Below are 20,935 nucleotides of genomic sequence, written 5' to 3'. Positions count from 1 at the left end.
TTTGTTTTTATTTATTTATGGTCTACTTTCCCATTATAAATGCATTATACACATTAAACTGTAAATATTAAAATAAATATATTTCTAAAAATAAATAATAAACAGTTATGCTAATAAAGGTTTTTTGACTGTTGACTCTTACAAAAAGGGGGGTTAAATAATGATTACCTTGGATATATTGCTCAGTATTTTTAAGAAATTTGTGGAAAATACATTGTAATTCCACTAAAAGCATTTAAATACAACAATTCATATAGTAAAATATAAAAATATCAAATATAAATATCTATATGTATATAAACAGATAGATAGATGGATGGAAGGATAGATTGATGGATGGATGGAAGGATAGATGGATGGAAGGATAGAAGGATGGATGGAAGGATAGAAGGATGGATGGAAGGATAGATGGGTGGACAGATAGACAGATAGATAGATGGATGGAAGGATGGATAGATGAATGAATGGATGGATAGAAAGACAGACAGACATAGGATAGATAGATAGATAGATAGATAGATAGATAGATAGATAGATAGATAGATAGATAGATAGATAGATAGAAATGGCCTTATTTAATGCAACGTGAGTACTTAAGTTTTTATGAATTTTATTTCTGAGGCTCAAAGTGCATAACAATTTCAGAGACTTTCTTACTAGCAAAATAATTTTAGACCGTGTAAAAGTATAAAACCTGACAACCAACGTTATCCAAGTGTATCAATAACATTAAAAACAAATAAAAACTCATGAGATTTAAACTTAAAGTCATGCTAACTGGATGTAAAACATGCCAAAACTGCTCTGCTACATCAATGCAACATTTCTACTAAACAGAAAAACTAACTCTGACTTAGGGCTCAACCTATGAACCTCTAGCATTAGTGTTGTGTCAGCTTTATAATCCGTGTACAGTCCACAGGAAGAGCTCATTATGAGCAGCGGTGAAGAGCTGAGATCCAGACCAGCTGAAGCTGCACATGTGAACCGAGTCACTGTGACACGTGAAATCCTGAAAACGCCCGCTGGACGAATGAATCAGCTTCAGGACGCGCTCTGAAACACAAAGCATCACCGGAATATAACTATATAACTCAAAACACTTTCCTTCTTATGCTTTAAAGTAAAACAGCAAACTAACGGTTTGATCCAACAGCGATCAGTCTTCCAGTTGAACAGAGACCGAGACAGAGCGCCCAATCAGCAAGAGAGATCGTCCTCAAAACCTGGAACACAAAAACACACACAGAACCAATGACATGACTTGGCCAATAAAAGTGTGTGGAGAGTACACAGTCATGGGCAGAAAGGCCGATAGCAAGTGTTTCAGTACCTGTTTCTTGTAAAGGCAGTAAAAGATGATCTCTTTTTCCACAGCGTAGCCGGTATAAACCACTGTTCCTCTCTCGCTGGGGCTGAACGCAGCCAAACTGGGTGGTAAAGCCAGAGCATCCTGATTAAAAAGACGAAACAAGTTACTTCTTAGTCTTTTCAACTACAATAAACACATGAATAACCAGAGCAACGCGATAAGTGGAAATAATATACAAACAAGTTCTAAATATATTTATTGGCCTAATGCTCATGAATAGTAATCACCTTTGGTGAGTTGGGCGCTGGAAATGTCAGCCAATCAAGCAGCTCGCATTTATCCTTCATCCAATCAGCAGCCCAGATGCTGACACGCCTGTCTGCGCTTACAGCCAACCAGAGCTCATTTCCCTCCAGGCCAAACTCCTTATACTAGTAGACATTTATATGAGCACACATGAAATCACTCAGCAGCAGTGCTACACGGTTTTGGGGTTGGGATCGAATTGGGAGTTTTCTGATTCAAATGTGATTTAAAATGCATTAAAAATATGCTCCAGGTTTGCTGGGCTTTTTTATATGGCTGCACAATCTGGTCAAAAATGATTATTTATCAAACTAACTATATTAATAATAATTATTATTATTATTAAAAATAATAACAAATTTTATTTATATAGCATCATTACTAAATAGTGGCCAACAAAAAAGTTATTGTATATTAAAATCACTATAATTAATAACAAGAATAAATTATTGTTATTGATATTATTACAAACTAACAAAAATAGAAATAATAAAAATATAAAATAATAAGAAAATAAGAAGTTTTACTATTGTAATATTTCACAGTAAAATACAAAAATTTCTATTTAAGAAAAATGTATATATCAATATTACTATAATTATTAATATTATTACTGTTAATAATAATAACAATTTATTATTCATTATAATTATGATTACGATTACTGAATAAAAATATTAAAATTAGAAATGTTACTACTGTAATATTTCACTGTAAAATAAAACAATGGAGTATTTGACAAAAAAATATATTTTACAGTACATCTGCTGCACAATACTTATATGTACGGCTGTGCTAAATTCTTCATGTTCAAAAGCTTAACCATTTTGAGCATCTTACATGTAAAAGCTTCACTTTGAAACACACAGCACATATATTTAATTAAATCACAGCCTTTAAGATAACAGCAGTAAGCTATATTATGATCTTGGTATGATCTTTATTTCAGTTGAGTTACAACGACCCTGTAAGTATTTGGACACTTAAGTCACACTTTAAAATATGACAATGTCATTGAGTATCTGTATCTTTGTATCTCAAACACTGCAGAATCATTTTCCTTCACTAAATGTAACTTTTCGTCTTCATAATATATCAATTTCATATATTTTTAAGCACGACTTCATATTTTCTAAGTATGGCCCACAATTCCACATCATACACATTGTCGAGTCATTTGCCTTGCAAAACTGAAAACCACAAAATCAAACACACAAGCACAAACCTGTTTGCTGGTGCACTGCACTGTAGTTATGGGCGCCCCCTTGTGGTCCCGGATGGTGCGTACAGTGACTCCAGTGACGGGACTGCTGACAGTAATGAGACCATCACGACCACCAGACAACAGCACATGACCTACACATACACACACATGCATATAGTGAACACAAACACACAAACGCTCACAAAGACACAAAGCACACACACACACACACACACACTCACCGTAGTGAGAGTACTGCAGCGCACACACAGACACAGGCTGAGGTTGTAGTTTCAGCTCCATCTCGGCCGACTCCAGACTGAAGATCCTCACAGTCCCGTCACTGTAACCGCCCGCAACACACACACGCCCGGTGGGCTCATACACACCCCTCGGAGGAGACCAACACACACACTCACAGCTCTGCCACACAGAGAGACATACAGAGACACAATGAATCAATTAACTGCAATGGAAAATTATTTGATACTCAAGAGTTTGACTGGTGACCAGAGAAAGATTAGCAATGATTCCATTAGACAAGTTACACCACCATTTAAAAGCTAAAGGTCAGTAAAATTTTTAAAATGTTTTTAATGAAGTCTTATGTTCACCAAGGCTGCATTTATTTGATCAAAAACACAGTAAAAACTGTAATAATGTGTGATATTATTATCATTTCAAATAACTGTTTTCTATTTATATATATTGTAAAATATAATTTATTCTAGTGATCAAAGTTGAATTTTCAGCATCATTACTCGAGTCTTCAGTCGCATGATCTTCAGAAATCATTCTAATATGCTGATTTGCTGCTCAAGAAACATTTCTGATCATTATCAATGCTGAAAACAGTTCTTTTTATTTCATTTTATTTGTTTGTTTAATTATTTTTGTGGAAACCGTGATAGATTTATTTTCAGGACTTTAATGAACAGAAAGTTCAAAAGAACAGCACTGATGGATATCTTTTATAACATTATAAATGACTTTACAGTCACTTTTGATCAGTTTAATGAATACTTGCTGAATAAAAGTATTATTTTCATAAAAATTTTTTTTTTAAATAAATAAAACTCCAAAGTTTGTATGAAAATGTTTGATGGCTCTATCGCATTAAAACAACTCTGGAAAAAAAGTGAATAAAATGTCAAAAATTATAATAACTAATAAATATATTGGTGAAGTAAAATTCGCAGGAATTCACATACATGAACAAGGATGAAAACACTTTTACCCATTAAAAAAGTCGTGTGAACAAATTTTGTGCTCAGATGGTTGGCTACTATGACCTCCTATTGACACGCAGTCATTGATTGGGCAAACAGTTAATTTGTCAGTGAATTTTGTAATTGAATCCATTTAATAAAAAAGCCCCAGTGGCTAGCGCGTCCACTTCTGTACATCTGTGTGTTTATGCTCACCTGGTTCAGCACTTGAAACTGCACCAGCAGCTCGTGGCTCTGCAGCGCCCAAACTCTCACACTGCCGTCCTGCCCACAGGTGGCAAAATGCTGCTCATCTGGACTGCAAACCACACCGTTCACCTACAATGAGAACACAAACTTACTGTTGCTTACTGTTGCTCAGTGTTCGGTATGGATAAATTCCACAGCTGTGTCGTACCTTGCTCTTATGGCCGCTGATCAGCCGTATACTGGTGCTGTCAGCCCAGTTGATGTACCACAGGGTTCCTGCAGTCGTACCCACAATCCCCATGTCCATGACATCATCAAACGCTGCACTCACCACTGTCCCATCCAACAGCAGTTCTTGTTCCAGCTGCACCTGAGCTCTTCCGGAGTCAAAACAAGTGATGCTTTTTTAATTGTTTTTGCCAAAAATTAACGATAAGGAAATTTATTAGGGAAATATGGACACCATGTTTCCACCTCGTTGAAAAAGTAACTTTGTATTTCCCTTAATTGCAACTTTATATTTCACAATATGAAAATTGCGTAATATAAATGTTTTATTTATTTTCCACAATCTCAATTTACATCTATTATTTTGATGACTTTTTAAAATGTTTTACTCTTGCGGTGGAAATGGGTTCATATGTCTTAAAACAATCGTTTGAGCTCTTTTTTATGTTTATTTAGATGCTTTAAATTGAAAGTGACAGTAAAGTCATTTTCAATGTTACAAAATATTCTACATTCTATTCAACAAAAAATCCTAAAACATGTATCACAGTTTCCACAAAAATATGAAACAGCACAACTGTTTTCTACATGGCTAATAATCAGAAATGTTTCTTGAACAACAAATCAGCTTATTAGAATGATTTCTGAAGGATCATGTGACACTGAAGACTGGAGGAATGACGCTGAAAATTCTGCAGTGATCATAGCAATAAGTTAAATTTTTAAACAAATGTCTTGGTGAGCAAATTAGACTTCTTTCAAAAACTTACCGACTTCTAGCTTTTGAAAAGTATTATATAAAAATGTATACACATCGTTTTTTGGACTTTTAAACATTCTAGAAGAAAGAGTGAACATAAGCATGCTTACCCATCAACCTGTGTTCTGCTGCTGTTGTTATTTGCATTACTGAGACTCTGGACCGAAGCTACAGACCACAGTCTCAATTTTTTGGTGTTACTGCCTGTGACCAGCTTATTCTCACGGCAAACTAACACACCTACACAAATGCATATAAAAACAGTTGTTATTCTGCTTCCCTGCAACCAAGATCATAAATGTGATCAAAAAAGCAAAACCCCAAACACACCGATCTCCCCTGCATCTGCTTCCCAGGTCACAAAGCAGCGCTGTGTGTTACAGTCCCACACACACACGTGACCGCTGTTTGTGCCCGTGTACAGGATCCGGCGAGTGCTATAGCACACTGATGTCATCTCTGCCTCCCCGACTGCATCAGGTAAACTTACTTTCTGCACCTGCAGGAGGAGGAAAGCTTACTTTGGCTTCTGTGCAGCAGTGTATGCATACTTGAGTTTCTTTCATACAGTGTCTGTATGGACCTGAAGTTCAGTGCTGTTATCCTGTGTTTGTATTCGAGTAAACACAACAGCACTGCTGCCGACGAGTGTCAGCTCATCGGCAGTGAATGGACAGAAAGAGGCATCATGCAGCGGGACGGATATCTGAACGGTACAGAGCAGCTCAAACGATCGTGTGCTCCACAGCGCCACCACCGGCTCCGAAAAATAACCTAGGAGCATAATATACTGCACCATTACAAGTTATTCATTATAAAAGACACTAAATGTATCATCTGTATTAAAGAAAGTCATTACTTGAGGGGATTTTCATGGAATGCCTTGAAAGGAATAGCATAGTAATATTTATAATAATATATATTTAATATTATTTAATTGAAAAAATACAGCTCTAAATTGTTTATTTAAAATTTTTTTGACATGGTTATCATAAAAAAAGCCTACTACAGTAACCAGGATTATTTTCGTCCCAGCATATGACGTGTTATTTTAGTATGTTTAATATACTTGTTAATATTCCGAATTAGATTGCATTTTTATATTTGTTTTCACTTTAATTTAAGTTAGGTTTAGTAATTTTGTTGTGTTTTCTATTTTTTAATACGTCTATACAGTTTTTATGAATTATTATTTATTTGCACAAATTACAATCATCGATGAATACAATATAACAAATTGAAACAGTCAGTAATAGACAGTAGCACCCGTGAACAGAAATATAGGTCTAAAATAACACTATTGTGTAAAGTTTAATGAGAAATTACTATTTTATATAATAAAATACTATTTTTTCATAATTCAGTTAACATTTATTTTATGTTTTTAGTTTTAGTTAACTATAACTATGACTTCCAATTTCTGTGTAAAACAGCCCAAATATTTGTTTGTCAAACTTGTATTTAACTAAGAATATTTCATTAACAGGACCCCATAATGCAAAGCATGAAACACTGACCCACGGAGAGCAGATACATGTCATCCCTGGAAAAAGTCAGGCTCTGCACTGCTTCCTTGTGGTAGGAGAGGCGGTTTCTACAGGAGCCATCTGAAGCGTTCCATATGCAGATGAGGCTGCTGTGAGAAGCTCCGCCCCCTGATGCAGATGCAACCATCTGCAGGGTAAATCAGACGAATCAGAGGATTCATTCAAAGGATGCACCTAATTTTTGCTAACAATCATTGGTAAAGTATTACTAAATAGTCCAAGCACATGAAGATTGTGTGATTTATATAAAGTATTTGCAGTATATACTAAATCATGCATGTGGGCGGCACCTGTGCATCATGGGTGATGGCGAGCGTTGAGATCTCCTCTGTGTGGCCGAACCACTGTTTCTGTGAGCCTGTGTGAAGATCCTCAACGACGACAACACACCCACATGTGTACACAAATAAACCTGCACACAAACACACACAAGATGTAGATTTTTTGTAGATTTTTTGTTTTTTGGGTCAGAAAATAACAGTGGCTTGAGGTAAAAATGGCATTTAAATCTCCAAAAAAGGCAGTTAAAAAAAGTGAGTGAAAAAGTGAAAAAAAAAAAAAAAAAAAAAAAGTGAAGTGAAGTGAAAAAAAAGTGAAAAAAAAAAAAAAAAGTGAAAGTGAAGTGAAGTGAAGTGACATTCAGCCAAGTATGGTGACCCATACTCAGAATTTGTGCTCTGCATTTAACCCATCCGAAGTGCACACACACAGAGCAGTGAACACACACACACACTGTGAGCACACACCCGGAGCAGTGGGCAGCCATTTATGCTGCGGCGTCCAGGGAGCAGTTGGGGGTTCGATGCCTTGCTCAAGGGCACCTAAGTCGTGGTATTGAAGGTGGAGAGAGAACTGTACATGCACTCCCCCCACCCACAATTCCTGCCGGCCCGGGACTCGAACTCACAACCTTTCGATTGGGAGTCCGACTCTCTAACCATTAGGCCACGACTTCCCCAACTTAATGCTTTTACTTAATGCAATTTAATGCTACTCTTAAAGTAAATTAAGAGTAGCATTAAATTTGATCTGCTCAATTTGCATCAAAGATTTTTTTAATAGCCAACAAGAGGGATATTTTATGAGACGGACATCATAAAAGAGTTTATACTTGGTTAGTATTTACCTGTGTCTGGATTCCAGACCATATTGTTACGCCCATTGCCATTATAGCCAATCACAGCCTTGAGGCTTAGCCCCGCCTGTCCTGAGGGCGGAGCTACTGTGTTCTAAAGACAAAATAATTGTTGAGGAAAGAAGTGTTCCAAAAAAGACACATTATACAAAAGTATTTTAAATACTTAAATATTCATAAAACACAATTCACTTTGAGATTAACATATTAATGAATAATGGATTAAAAATAGATACCCGGTCTAACACAGAAGTCTTAAAACGTGAAGTGAAGTGTTTATAACAGTCTGGACGGACTGCTGTGTGATTGTCTTGTATTTTCTCAATCTTTGATTGGTTAGCTGAGAGTGTGGGCGTGTCCTCGTCCTTCACCCACTCTGTCACTCTGAGGAAGGAGGCGTGTTTGGGAGGAGGGGAGTGGGCGTGGCCTGTGGTGTGACTTAGCTCTAGTTCAGTAGTAGAATCGCATAGGACACCTATAAAAGTAAAGCATTTGAGGTGTAATAGTGACTCATTAAAGAGGAAAAATGCTGATGAACACATACCTTCGCTGTCCTTCAGAGCACTGGAAAGAAAATTCATGACAGGCGGTGAGGAGGGCTGAAACAATGCCTTTCGAGGACTCTCATTGGACAGCTCAGCTCCATTTAGCTCTGCCCAACTGTGATCTGAACAAAGGGAACTAATTAAGAGCAGTCATACATTTGAACCAACCCTAAAAATAAAATAATAATAATTAAAAAAAAATTATTCATTTGATTTTGCATGATTTGTGAGATTGACCTAAGCATTCACAAGCTTCCTTTAACAAGAGACAAAATTAATATTTAGCTTTACATACCTGATTTACGAGGGAAGACTTTTATATCTGGAGACCTAGTAAAGAAAGAGTTTAACAAATACTAGTTACTTATAACAAATAACTAGAGATGAGTTCAAAACAATACTTTGATTAGTACCATGTACAGTATAATGGAAAACATAATAGAGGTCTTACTTGCAGTTCGCAGCTTCCTGTGGAGGTGCCAGGAAGTCCCAGAAGAAGAGGGCGTCGCCTACAGTGATCACACCCTTCTGATCATGTGTGAACCTCACCTGCCTAATGGGCTCTGAGTGACCAATAAACACCTGGAGGAGAAACGGACACATTCCTGATCTCATTCATCATCTGAACATCATCAAATCCAGCATTCAAGCAAACATACCTGTGAATCGACGTCCAGGTGCATGTCATAGTCCCACACCTTCAGAGAGTTCTGACCGGCCGTTAGCAAATAACGGCCATCTTCACTGACCGCCAGAGACACACACGGATGCTTATGCACCTCAGATACCTGTTAGAACATGAATATTGATTCTGAAATCTGATATTTAAATGTCTTCAGAAAGAGCTCGCCCTTCAGTTTTTCACCTGTCTGAGCAGTTGTCCTGTATGTGTGTCAATCCAGAGGATCTTATTGGCGGATGTGGTGATGAGCAGGTGTGACAGTGACGTGGGTGAGAAACACACATTCAGAGCAGAGTCCAGCGTTGTGCTCTCAACATCCAGGATACTCACATCAACCCGGAGTAACTGTGACAAACACAAATAAACACTACTCAGCATATACAGTATGTCAGAAATTGTTTTGTTATTGTTAACTAAAACAAACTATTACAAATAATTTAAAAAATCTGAATAAAGCTGAAATAAAATACAAATAATAAAATATTAATATTACATGAAAAACTTGGTAATTAATGGAATGCTAAATTTAAAAAAATGCTAAAACTAAAAGTGAAATAAAAATAAACTAAAGCTACTGATACATTTAAATGTATATTTATATAGGACAATATACACCTTTAATATACCAATAGACATATGTTTTAAAAACAAAAACTAATAATGACAAAAGTAAACAGCAAAATGATAAAAAAATTTAACTAAAGAGAAAATTTAATTTAGACATGTTGCCTTTGCAAGTAACAGAAATAAGTTTTTAAGTAATAGATTACTAAAAAGAAAAAATAAAGCTAAATAAAAATAATAAAAGCTAAATTAATAAAACTTAAAACTAAAATTAAAATGAAACCTGAAAAAAAAAAAAATAATAATAATAAATAATATAATAGTATAGAAATAACAATGGTTGTAAATCGCTGTTTAAAACAATAAACTGAACTTGAAATCAGTACAACTTAATAAAACATTTTCAATAATAAATGTGAAAAATAAATTGAGCTTAAATTCAAAATTAACTAAAATGGAAAAGGAAAAAAAAGTTAAATGTCCCAAATTCATTTGGCTTTAATTTTTTATAGGAAAGTGGTAAGTAGATAGGAAAGAAACAGTGAGAAAGACAATGGGATCTGGTCATCTGATCCAGATGCTGTCACAAAATGCTCTGACAAAACATCATGGTTCTGATGTACCTCATTAAGTGACTGAGCTTCCATGATCGTGACAATGTATTCAGTCGGACCAACTAGTGCCAGACAGCGGCTGTCAGAGCTCACGGCCAAAGTATCCGGGCCACGATTCACACTCCATGCAACCGCATTACCTTCGAAATAATAACAATAATTCAGAATGCTGGATCTACACAGATATTTCAGTTCTCCTGAAAAGCTTCTCTACAAATGTGTTCATCTGAATGTGCTGTGAGGAGGAACTGACATCAAACATGTAATTTACAGTATATCATGCTGTAAGAGTGACCGTTTACTCACTCAGAACACGGACCACATGATGGTCATGTTGAGAAGAGTTATAAAGTACCAAGTATCCAAGAGCACCAGCACTAAACAGACCCTGACCATCAGGAGAATAAATCACACACTCAACTGATCCACAGTGCTGCCTGCAAACACACACGCACACATGCACACATTAAACCATTATATCAATCATATAAACAATGAACGTGTATTTTATGCAGTTAAAATAATAATGTAACTAAAAAATACACAACCTTTCAAAAGTCTGGCATTGGTAATATGTTTTCATGTTTTTGAAAGAAGTCTCTTATATTCACTGAGGCTGCATTTATTTGATCAAATACACAATAAAAACAGAAACATTGTGAAATATTATTTCAATTTAAAATAACTGTTTCTATTTAAATATATTTTCAAATATAATTTATTGCTGTGATGTGCAGCTGTATTTTTAGCATCATTCCTTCAGTCTTCAGTGTCACATGATCTTCAGAAATCATTCTGATATGAGGATTTGATGCTCAAGAAACATTTCTTTTTGTTTCTTATAAAAGTTCTTATAAATTTAAGTAACAAAAAGTTCTTATATTCCTATAAATAGTGTGCTGCTTCATATTTTTGTGGAAAACTGTTTTTTTAGGATTCTCTGATGTAAAGAAAGAAGAACAGCATTTATTGAAAACAGAAATCTTTTGTTACATTGATCAATAGTGACAGTAAAGACATTTATAGTTTAGTTTCATTATTTCTTAATAAAAGTATTCATTTCTATTAAAAAAAAAACCGTACTGACCCCAAACTTCTGAACGGTAGTGTATGTGCTGGTCATTACATAATTAGTAAACATTACAGAGTGCTAAAATGTGTTGATTTGTCAGAACAAAGTGTGTACGTACCTGTGCTGGGCCATTAGGCTTGATGTTTGGATATCAAACACCCTGACATTTCCAGAGCTCGATCCACAGGCGAAGAGAGGCATGCTGGGATGGAACGCAACTGAACAGGGACTTTCACCATCATCAGAAACAAAATCATAGAGCTACAAGACAAATAAGAGATTGCTTTAATGAAATACCAGTCCATTTCTGGCGTCTGTGCAGCCACCAGAACGTGAAAGCATACATATGTGTGTGTGCGCATGCATGTTTCAATACAAATATTCCCAAAACTGACCTGTTGCATGGTGTCCATGTCCCACACCCGTACAGTGCTGTCTCTGGACACTGTGGTGATCCGCCGTCTAACGCAGTCCACACTAAAGCCCAAAACACTTGCTGTGTGCGACCTCATCAGTGTACGATAACCGCGGCTACCGACATCCAGATACCCAAGATTCCCTGTGGCTGTGGCGGCTAGAACTCTCGAGCCATCCGAGGACACACACACCAAACTGACAGGCCCCTCGTGCTCTGCAAACACACCAAAACCTCAGTGATTCATAAAGTTAGTTTTAAGCAACCGAGACAATTTATTGTGAGAGTGACTGACAGTAGAGCACTAACCCGCCTCTAAGAAAACAGATGAGAAGTCAAGAGGCCACAGACGCATGAATCCGTCCTCTGAACCAGTAACACAGAATTCATCACACACACTGATGCTATTCACTGCAATACCAGCACCTGGAAATGCATGTATAATACAGTCAATAATAAATAAATACTACGTTTTTTTTTTTTTACTATAGTTCTCAATTATGATTAAAAAGTGATTTTAGAGATGAAATAATAATAAAGACAAAAAACTAATGAAAAAAAATATATATTTCCATTGGAATTTCTTTTTTCAAATTGCAATGATATTTTTTGTAATTAATAAAGAAATAATTTTTAAAAACTAATGAAAATTATAAATTCCACCATGCACATTTCATTTTTATTTTTTATTTAATTTAACTGTTTACTTTAAAAAAATTTTTTTTACTTTTGCAGAAAAACTGAGAGGAATGAAAGATTCGGATTTGGACTGAAATTAAATCTTAATAATTAATTAATTAAAATTTAAATCAAATAAAGAATTGTCTAAAGACCCTAGACAGAAAAGAATTATTGTTATTATTGCTGCTCACAAAATACAAATTCTCACCTGTGCTAAAGGTCTGTTTCTCCCTTTGGTGGGCGTGGGTCTCCTGAGCTGGGAGGAGCCTCCTGATGTTTTTTATTGCCACAGCGACATAATCGATCTCTAGGATGTGACCACTCCTACTGCTGACAAACCTGCTCCAATCACAAATCACCTCAGGATGAGATTAAGATTAAATCACATCATTGATGTGAGCAGGTCTGTAAACTATAGTCATATATGAGGACAGTGTAGAGTTAAATGTACTCACAGTGTGCGCTCATCCACTGGACGATCCTGAGTGTGTCCTTGCTCGAAGGCGAGGTCAGTAAACTCTAAATTGTGATACTGTCCCAGATTCACCGGACACGAGCGTAAAGAACCGCCACGCACACGCCACAGACGTATGTTACCTAAACCACATGACACCATACTGCACACACAAACACATATTCACAACCCTGTTAATGATATCGATCATACTGTACATGCATTTGCATCTCAACAAAATCCCACTCCACATTAAATCTCAAATATGTTCTGAATGGCTGTAACAATATAAATATATATGCACACCGTGTTTCATCAAAGAATGCTATTCTCATTGTCTGGATGTCCACATCTGTGTGTGCTTTAGCCAAGACAGGAACCACACTTCCTTCTGCCACATGCCGAGTGTTCCAAAGGACCACCGTCTAAACCAGCAAATAAAAAAAAAAAACACAAAAATATACAATATTTTTTTTTTTTAAGTACAGTTCCTTATATGCAAAACACCTACAGTTTTGTTGTGGCTGTCTTTCCCTATGCCACACAGCACTCCTCCACTCTGAGAGAAACTGAAACAACAAAAACATCACCTGAGCTTGAGAAATCCAGCTGGCATTGCATACCATGACAGATCTGCTGTATATGTGTGTTTGTTGTACCTGAGCAGATTCAGAGCAGGTGTGTGTGTGGGAATGATGGTCTGACACACTCCTCTGCTGTAGCTCCAGAGACGAATCAGACTGTTTGCGCCCATCTGAGCGGATGCCAACAATGCAGAGCTGCTATTTAACGCCAGAGCTGAGACCTAACAAACAATAAGAACACATCAGCATGAAATCAGTGTCAGCTAGACTAACTGTAACTTAAAATGGTGTGTATGATAAGGTAACCACCATATTTATAAACCATATTTATTGGATGAACTATGTTATCCACTAGCCTGGATACAAACCCCACACTAATTAAACTCTATACTAATGTGACAAGCTGCTATATTGTTTGACATAATATTTAAAATAACAATAAATTATTTAAAGAATAGTCAATAAATATGTACTAAATACTACAATTAATATCACAAATACATATTTGTGTAATTTTATATATATATATAATAATATAAATCAAACAATGTATTTAATCATGTTACTATTGTAACAGTTTTTTAAAAACAATGCAAGCCACTCTAAAAGCTGCCGGTTACAGTGACTGTACTATGGTTTATTCCACTTTACATCATGCAAACCACCACTAAAACTTGATAAAATTACGGTACTGTAATTTTGTAAAACTATTATTTAAGTGCGTGTTTGTTTATAAAATGTTTTTTTTTAAAAGACCTTATCTGTGTGTCCAATGAAGAATCTCTGTTGTCCGGAAGAAACTGTTATGCTGACGATAACGGCGTGACAAGGATACACCACTTCCTCTCCATCAGACGTCCACACAGCCTGAGACACAACACAACATCAGGTAAAGCAATTAAAATCATTTATTACATGCTATAATCAATGCATTAAATATTGATTTGCAGATGGTGCATTTTTGTGCCCCTTTTGTTTTGTGTTTGTGTGTGTGTGTCACTCACACATCTCACTGTAGCTCCCCCGAAGCCAATAATTCTGTTCAGCTTCAGAATGGGGTCAGGATACAACTTCTGAAATATAAACAGAGACCCTCCAAATTACCACATAACACAAAAAGAGCCTAGTTGTAGATATACACACAGCTTTATCATGTAAGCCTTGCTTTGATGTGCATTTATGCTCTGTTAGTCTGTGTTTATGTGTGGTTAACCTGAGGTTTCGTCACTGGTTGGTCAGAAGACAGAGAGACAGGCCGAGGAGATGCTGCATTGATCACCTAAGAAGAAAGATTTAGATTGTTTCTTCCAAATTCTTGTCTTGCTAGGATTTCAACTGAGGAAACTAATGTTGTATCTACTTTACTTACTGTGATTTCCTCCTCACTGTCTGTCGTTTGAGTATAGACGTCATCCTCGCAATGAGCGTAGACATGTACTCCAGCATCATCAGAATGCACGACTGTGACCTGTTCGTCCGCCTGTGACCTTTGACCCGGTGACCCCGGGCTCCCTGAGCCTCCAGAGTGTGCATAATTCAGCTCAGGCACAAGCTTTGTCTGGTTTGTTGAACGCTGCTTAGTGTGCTACACAGAGAGAAAGAAGAGAAAGAGAGAGAAAAGCATTAGGGGGTTGTAAATGTCAACATTCGTTGCACTGGAGTGAAGGTGAAAGGAAGTTCACACAAACACTCACTCTCGCAGGTTTGGGGGTGGTGATCTGTTGGATGAGGGAGACTCTGTCTTGTACAGGTTTACTGATCTTTACAGCATGATGCTCTTCTCTTTGAGGACTTTTTTCGGCTGAGACTGTGGAGTGAGCATATGGTTTCATCAGATAGAATGCACAGTGTTGTCTGCGATTGTGTGCATTTGCAAGCTCAAGAAGACTCACTTTTAGTTTCACTGTTGGATCCTTTTTGTATGGAATCAAATGGTAACTTTGTTCCATCTGAGGGAAACCTGTCAGTTACACACAAGAGGTTCTATGTTTGCAATAAACATTCTGAAACAATGAAATAACACTGGTATTTATTTAAATGCACATCAATAATTTAACAATATTCTATTTAGTATTCAGATATTCTATTTAGTTTTCAGTATTCCACAAATTCTAGAATATGCTTCTTTTAATCTAAAATTTGTTGCATGTAATTACCTTATGCACAAAATCCACAAAAAAGGACCTCAGTCCTGTGTAGTGTTGTCAGGATTTTTTTTTTAATTGAAAAGCATTTGTAAAAAGTGCTAATTAAATTGTGCAATGGCAGTAAAAAAAAAAAATTATAACTGAGTATACTGTGTAACGACAGCATCTTGATTCTCTCAAGAAAGTTAATAGTCAATAGACCTTAAATGGAATGAGATATGCATTTAAACATAGTTATTAGCCGCGTTTCCACTATCGAGCTTAAACCGGGTGTGCTAGTGCGTGCCAGGGCTAGTCGCGTTTCCACTGTCACTTCCGGGGCTTGATCGTGCCTCGCTGGGGCTTCCTTGGGGCCAATGGCCAGGGTTTTTTGGCCCGACGAAAACCTTGGGCCAAAGCGGGCCAGCTGGGGCTAGAGGAGGGGTTATGAACAAAGGCGGAGTTTCTCCGCGTCTGGAGAGCTCTGCACTGCGGATCATTTCAGAGAGATAACCCCTTTTACACCGGTATTAAAGACTTTTTAAAATAAGTTGAGCTCAAAACTCACTCTTAGTTAGCAGCAAGTGTTTGAAATAACTTGATCCGATTGTGGATTATAAACACCATACAAGGCAGAAATATTTATAAGCGATGAAAAAGACTATGCACGCTGGGCATTAACATTACCATAGTAAACATGGTAAATATGACCACTTGAAGAAATCAGACGTCAGGTTCTTATTCTCTATCACAACCGTGTATTTATTTAGTAACTTATATTGTCTGTCACAAGCCTCGTCTCGAGAGATTAGCTCACGTTGCCTATCATAAAAAAATATAATAATGTTTTTGTTCGGGAGCTTTTATAAAAATAGAGATATTATCATTCATTCTAAATGTGATGGCTACTGTGGCTACAAATAAACAGAAACAGACTCGACTGAATAAGCAGGCTATTTTCATAAGCGTTAAAAATATTAATTAATTAAGCCCTGGCTCGCACTGGCCCGACAGTGGAAATGTGGCTATTGTTGAATATCAAGCCAACATGAGCAGCTTAAACATATACGGACAACCTATTAACTCCAAATTGGTTTATTATATAAACAGCTCACCAAAAAAAAACATCGGAAACTATTCCTTTAAGCAAGGTGTTTGTTTAACAGAAATGTGTATTCCTAATTCTCCACAACAGGTTACACTCACCTAATGTAATCATACAAGTCGTGCCATCTCTGGCCTTTTGGTACAGGGAAACACATTTCTCTGGGCATCGGTGCAGTGCAATCTGGCAACATCACACCAGATTGCCTGAACTCAAAGAATGACAGACCTACAAAAAAGAAGATTATTGCATAATAATAATAATACATGTAATTTATATAGCACCTTTCCAGAGTGCGAAGACAGTATACAATAAGCAACCATAACAGACTAGAGCTCCAATCGGGCCTTAAAAGTTAGGCCCAATAGGGCCCGAGCCCGACAAGTACATTTTGATTGACAGCTTTTTTAAAAGCCCGAACCCGTTTACAGCCCGACATTATTTAAATGTGCACACACACACACAACTCTTTTGTCTTTTGTCAATAATGAGTCACTTATACATGTTTTAACATAATTTATTCATAACTATTGTAGACTAGACCACTTGGAAGTTGGAATAAAGAAATAAAATAAGTCCTCTGTTACATCGTAACATCTCAGCATTCTAGACATAGGCTCATTTAACCTATAAATAGACCAACGCACCAATAAAAACGAGTCATTTTTAACAAATTAAATTAAGATAACTTTTAAATTAAGATGGGTATTTGGCAATAACGAAATTAAGATAAAGGCTCCGCCGGATTTGCTTCGACACTAGCAGATGACATTTAATAAAAGAATAATGCCAACATTAGCGTATATACTCTGTCCACATTATGCATTTAAGACTCAATGAATATTTAGTTATCATTCGAAAAACCTTTACTCACAGAGATTAGGCTAGGTCTACATGTTTTTGTAGAGGAAAATGATTGAATCCACAGTAGATGTCTTCAGTGTGTTCCTGCGCTCACTGATGGTGCGTCATTATTCACTCATTATTCTCTTTAGAAACATGGTCAAAACTTTTCCACACCCCAGACTTTGCTTTAGTTGCTGGTGCAACCAAAACGTAATCGCCAGAGGCAAGTCTCCGTTACACCTACTCATCATTCATTTTCGCATCTTTCTCGCGCTAATCGAAACACATCACATGACCGCTCGTTTACCTCACAAACCGGAGCGCAAGCCCGAACCCGGCCCGAGCCCGCGTAAGATTATATAAATTAAGCCAGCTCTATAACAGACACATCCACACATGCACAATCAAGATAAAAATGTACCGGGGTCAAACAGCAGGTCGCTGGTGATGATATTTTTAACAGACATATTGGCACAGAGTTTGATGCTCTTTAGGTGACTGTGGGTTCTGTTGAGGTAAACCGAGAGCACAACATGTAGATCCATTGTCAAGCACGTCCACCTCGTGCTCGTCGGCGCACGGCCCACTAAACCTGAAATGCACAAGTTATCAATCAGTGACTTCAAAAAATGGTTGCTGCATGTAGAAAACATCATAATAAAAAACTAAAAGTGTGAGATACCCTGTTTAGCAGTACAGGCCGTATTCTCATACACTGAACCATGTGCAGCTCCACACAGAAAAGGGAACTGTAGCCATGTCGCCGTGGACTTGAACTCTTTGAACATGTTAGAAAACGAAACACGGATGACCTGACCCTCCTGAATGATGAACAAGACAACAAAGAGCGATAAATCAAAAGAAAAATCATCATACACACGTGTGGATCAGTATAATTACATCAACCAAGTACATGGAACAATGTTTATATTGTTAGTTAAAACTAAAGAAACTAAAAATCATTTTCGGTCATTGAAAAAAAAATATTAGATGAACAATTTAAAAATGAGAGATTTTGCTTTGGCGACTGATTACTAAAATGACTAAAACTAAAACCTTAATAATAAATTAATTAAAATTACGTAGAAATATATAAAATATATTAAAAAAAAAGTCAAATTACAAAAAAAATTAAACCTGAAAATATTAAATATTATTTCGGAATGATAAACAAAGCAACAAAGAGTGATGAATCAAAAGAAAAATTCTCCAAATATATGCATTTAATCATTATAATAGAAATACTATCAAAGGCCTTATTTGTAAACATAGCATCATTGCATAATTATTCACATAAAACTACACTTTTCACCTCAACAGCAATGTCTAGGTGCACTATGAAGTGTTTGTTTGGACTGGGTTTGATAAGCAGGTAAAGGTATCGTCCGGTGAGACACAGAGACTGGCTGCTGGTTTTGGGCAGAAGGATGTAGTTACTGGCCGGTATGGAGCCACGGATCCGGAACACAGAACACTTCAGGCTCTTATCCTACCGATAAACAATACAGTACAATATGATAAATATGTGAATACAAAAACTGAATGCTAATGAGAATCCTCTGCAGCAACAACATCATATTATAGTCTCATAAGAAAGGAACAACCTCCTACCATGTATGTGGTGATGTCTCCCTCTTTGCTGACTTTCTTCCATTCTTCTATCTTCATGTGTTTGAAGATATTCACATACGGCTGCTGCCACAGAGCTGATAGAGAGACAGAGGCACATCAATCACTGCTGTATGTTTATTTTAGATACACCCCCCTCTGCATGTGTGCTGTGCATAGTAAAAGGGTTAGTTTACCCAAAAATGAAAATTATGTCATTAATGACTCACCCTCATGTCGTTCCAAACCAGTGAGACCTCCGTTCATCTTCGGAACACAGTTTAAGATATTTTAGATTTAGTCCGAGAGCTTTCTGTCCCTCTATTGAAAGTGTATGTACGGTATAGTGTCCATGTCCAGAAAGGTAAGAAAAACATCTTCAAAGTAGTCCATGTGACATCAGAGGGTCAGTTAGAATTTGTTGAAGCATCGAAAATATATTTTGGTCCAAAAATAAAAGAAATTACAAATTTATTCAGCATTGTCTTCTCTTCCGGGTCTGTTGTGAGCAGTATACCATACATACATTTTTCAATGGAGGGTCAGAAAGCTCTCGGACAAATCTAAAATATAAATCTTAAACTGTTTTTTCTGAAGATGAACGGAGGTCTTACGGGTTTGAAACGACATGCGGGTGAGTCATTAATGACATAATTTTTGGGTGAACTAACCCTTTAACAGCACTGTGAGAGAAGGTTTAGATAAATCTGTAAAAAAAAATATAATATAAAAATATAAAAGTAAAATATAAAAGTATAATAACTAAATAATACAAATAAGATTAAACTATAAAATAGATTAATATAAATGAATTGATTGAAATAAAATAAATAGATATTTAAATAAATGAATAGTACCAACCCAGAACATTTCAGGGGTGAGTAGGAACAAAATTATATGAATAATAAATTAAAATACAAATGAAATAAAATAAAATAATAGTAGCTACAAACGTAAGATAATAGAAAAGAAACATTCTCGAAATAATATTTTACACATATTTATAATGTTCATTTTTCACAAACTAAATTAAATCTTAATACACGAAAATTGCACTTAATTTTATGGGGTCTTTGACATCTGCAAGGTTAAAAACCTCTTTTGCAGGGTATAAAATCTGTACTGTACTGCCCTTAATATTTCAAATTAACGTTATACTGATTTGGACAGTGTGTTCTGCTGCGATGTATATTGTACATATTGGTCTGTAGTGTATATTCCATCTTTCAACGAAGAAATTAATTCAGTCCAGGTCCATTTCAGATGCTTATTACTCATATAGTGAAGTGTTTAATAGGTAATGTAATCTTACCTCTGGATGACATAATTGTTTACTTCACGGGTCTGATTCACCTGTTGACAGCTAACGGACTGTACGTTAGCTCACAAACTACCAGGAATTAACTGACTTCGGTCTCCTACGAGTCCAGAAAGATATTATCAATCACAGCACCTCATTTCATCGTGGTACAGACTTTAATTTTCGGTTTTGGTCGCAGTTATAGGGGTTTTGAAGGTCTGTGAGTTTGTTGTGCCGTTGCCTGTTGATGAATCGTTCTTCTGCTCGCGCTGCAGAGACCGCCGCAACGCGTTCGAACGGCATGACGTAAGCCGTACGTCATCACGCCCAAAACAGACAATGCAGAGAAATATAATTTTATTTTATTTATATGCATGTTTTACTCATTGTGTGGAAATGTCCTGTACATATGCAGAAATGGAGAGGTGA

General features: G+C 36.4%; 1 protein-coding gene across 2 annotated transcripts; it reads right to left on the bottom strand.

Moving 5' to 3' along the window:
* Window positions 1-593: 593 nt before the first annotated feature.
* Window positions 594-20,831, bottom strand: wdr90 (WD repeat domain 90). 2 transcript variants are annotated; one of them, XM_059525135.1, is made up of 42 exons: window positions 20,519-20,831; window positions 19,210-19,304; window positions 18,911-19,087; window positions 18,281-18,419; window positions 18,020-18,190; window positions 16,854-16,980; window positions 15,414-15,481; window positions 15,216-15,328; window positions 14,891-15,106; window positions 14,735-14,800; window positions 14,526-14,594; window positions 14,278-14,388; window positions 13,597-13,742; window positions 13,449-13,506; window positions 13,244-13,362; window positions 12,939-13,100; window positions 12,692-12,822; window positions 12,112-12,228; window positions 11,783-12,018; window positions 11,506-11,648; window positions 10,622-10,752; window positions 10,325-10,455; window positions 9,321-9,482; window positions 9,115-9,243; window positions 8,907-9,037; window positions 8,751-8,788; window positions 8,455-8,577; window positions 8,147-8,385; window positions 7,902-8,004; window positions 7,066-7,187; window positions 6,746-6,902; window positions 5,812-6,002; window positions 5,559-5,727; window positions 5,339-5,468; window positions 4,449-4,617; window positions 4,247-4,369; window positions 3,065-3,245; window positions 2,844-2,974; window positions 1,600-1,743; window positions 1,334-1,453; window positions 1,142-1,226; window positions 594-1,056 (listed from the first exon to the last, which is right to left on the bottom strand). In XM_059525135.1, exons 1-42 carry the CDS (start codon window positions 20,529-20,531, stop codon window positions 899-901), a joined length of 5,544 nt encoding a protein of 1,847 aa, XP_059381118.1. In that variant the 5' UTR covers window positions 20,532-20,831; the 3' UTR covers window positions 594-898. The 2 variants fall into 2 exon arrangements, with proteins under 2 accessions (XP_059381118.1, XP_059381119.1); XM_059525136.1 differs by having other exon boundaries at window positions 8,751-8,785; window positions 20,519-20,830.
* Between the last annotated feature and the right edge of the window lie 104 nt (window positions 20,832-20,935).

The sequence above is a fragment of the Carassius carassius genome, chromosome 35 (genome assembly GCF_963082965.1).
Source record: "Carassius carassius chromosome 35, fCarCar2.1, whole genome shotgun sequence".
Lineage (NCBI taxonomy): Eukaryota > Metazoa > Chordata > Actinopteri > Cypriniformes > Cyprinidae > Carassius > Carassius carassius.
Note: the sequence above shows the minus strand (reverse complement) of the source record. Positions and strands in the feature narration are given on the sequence as shown.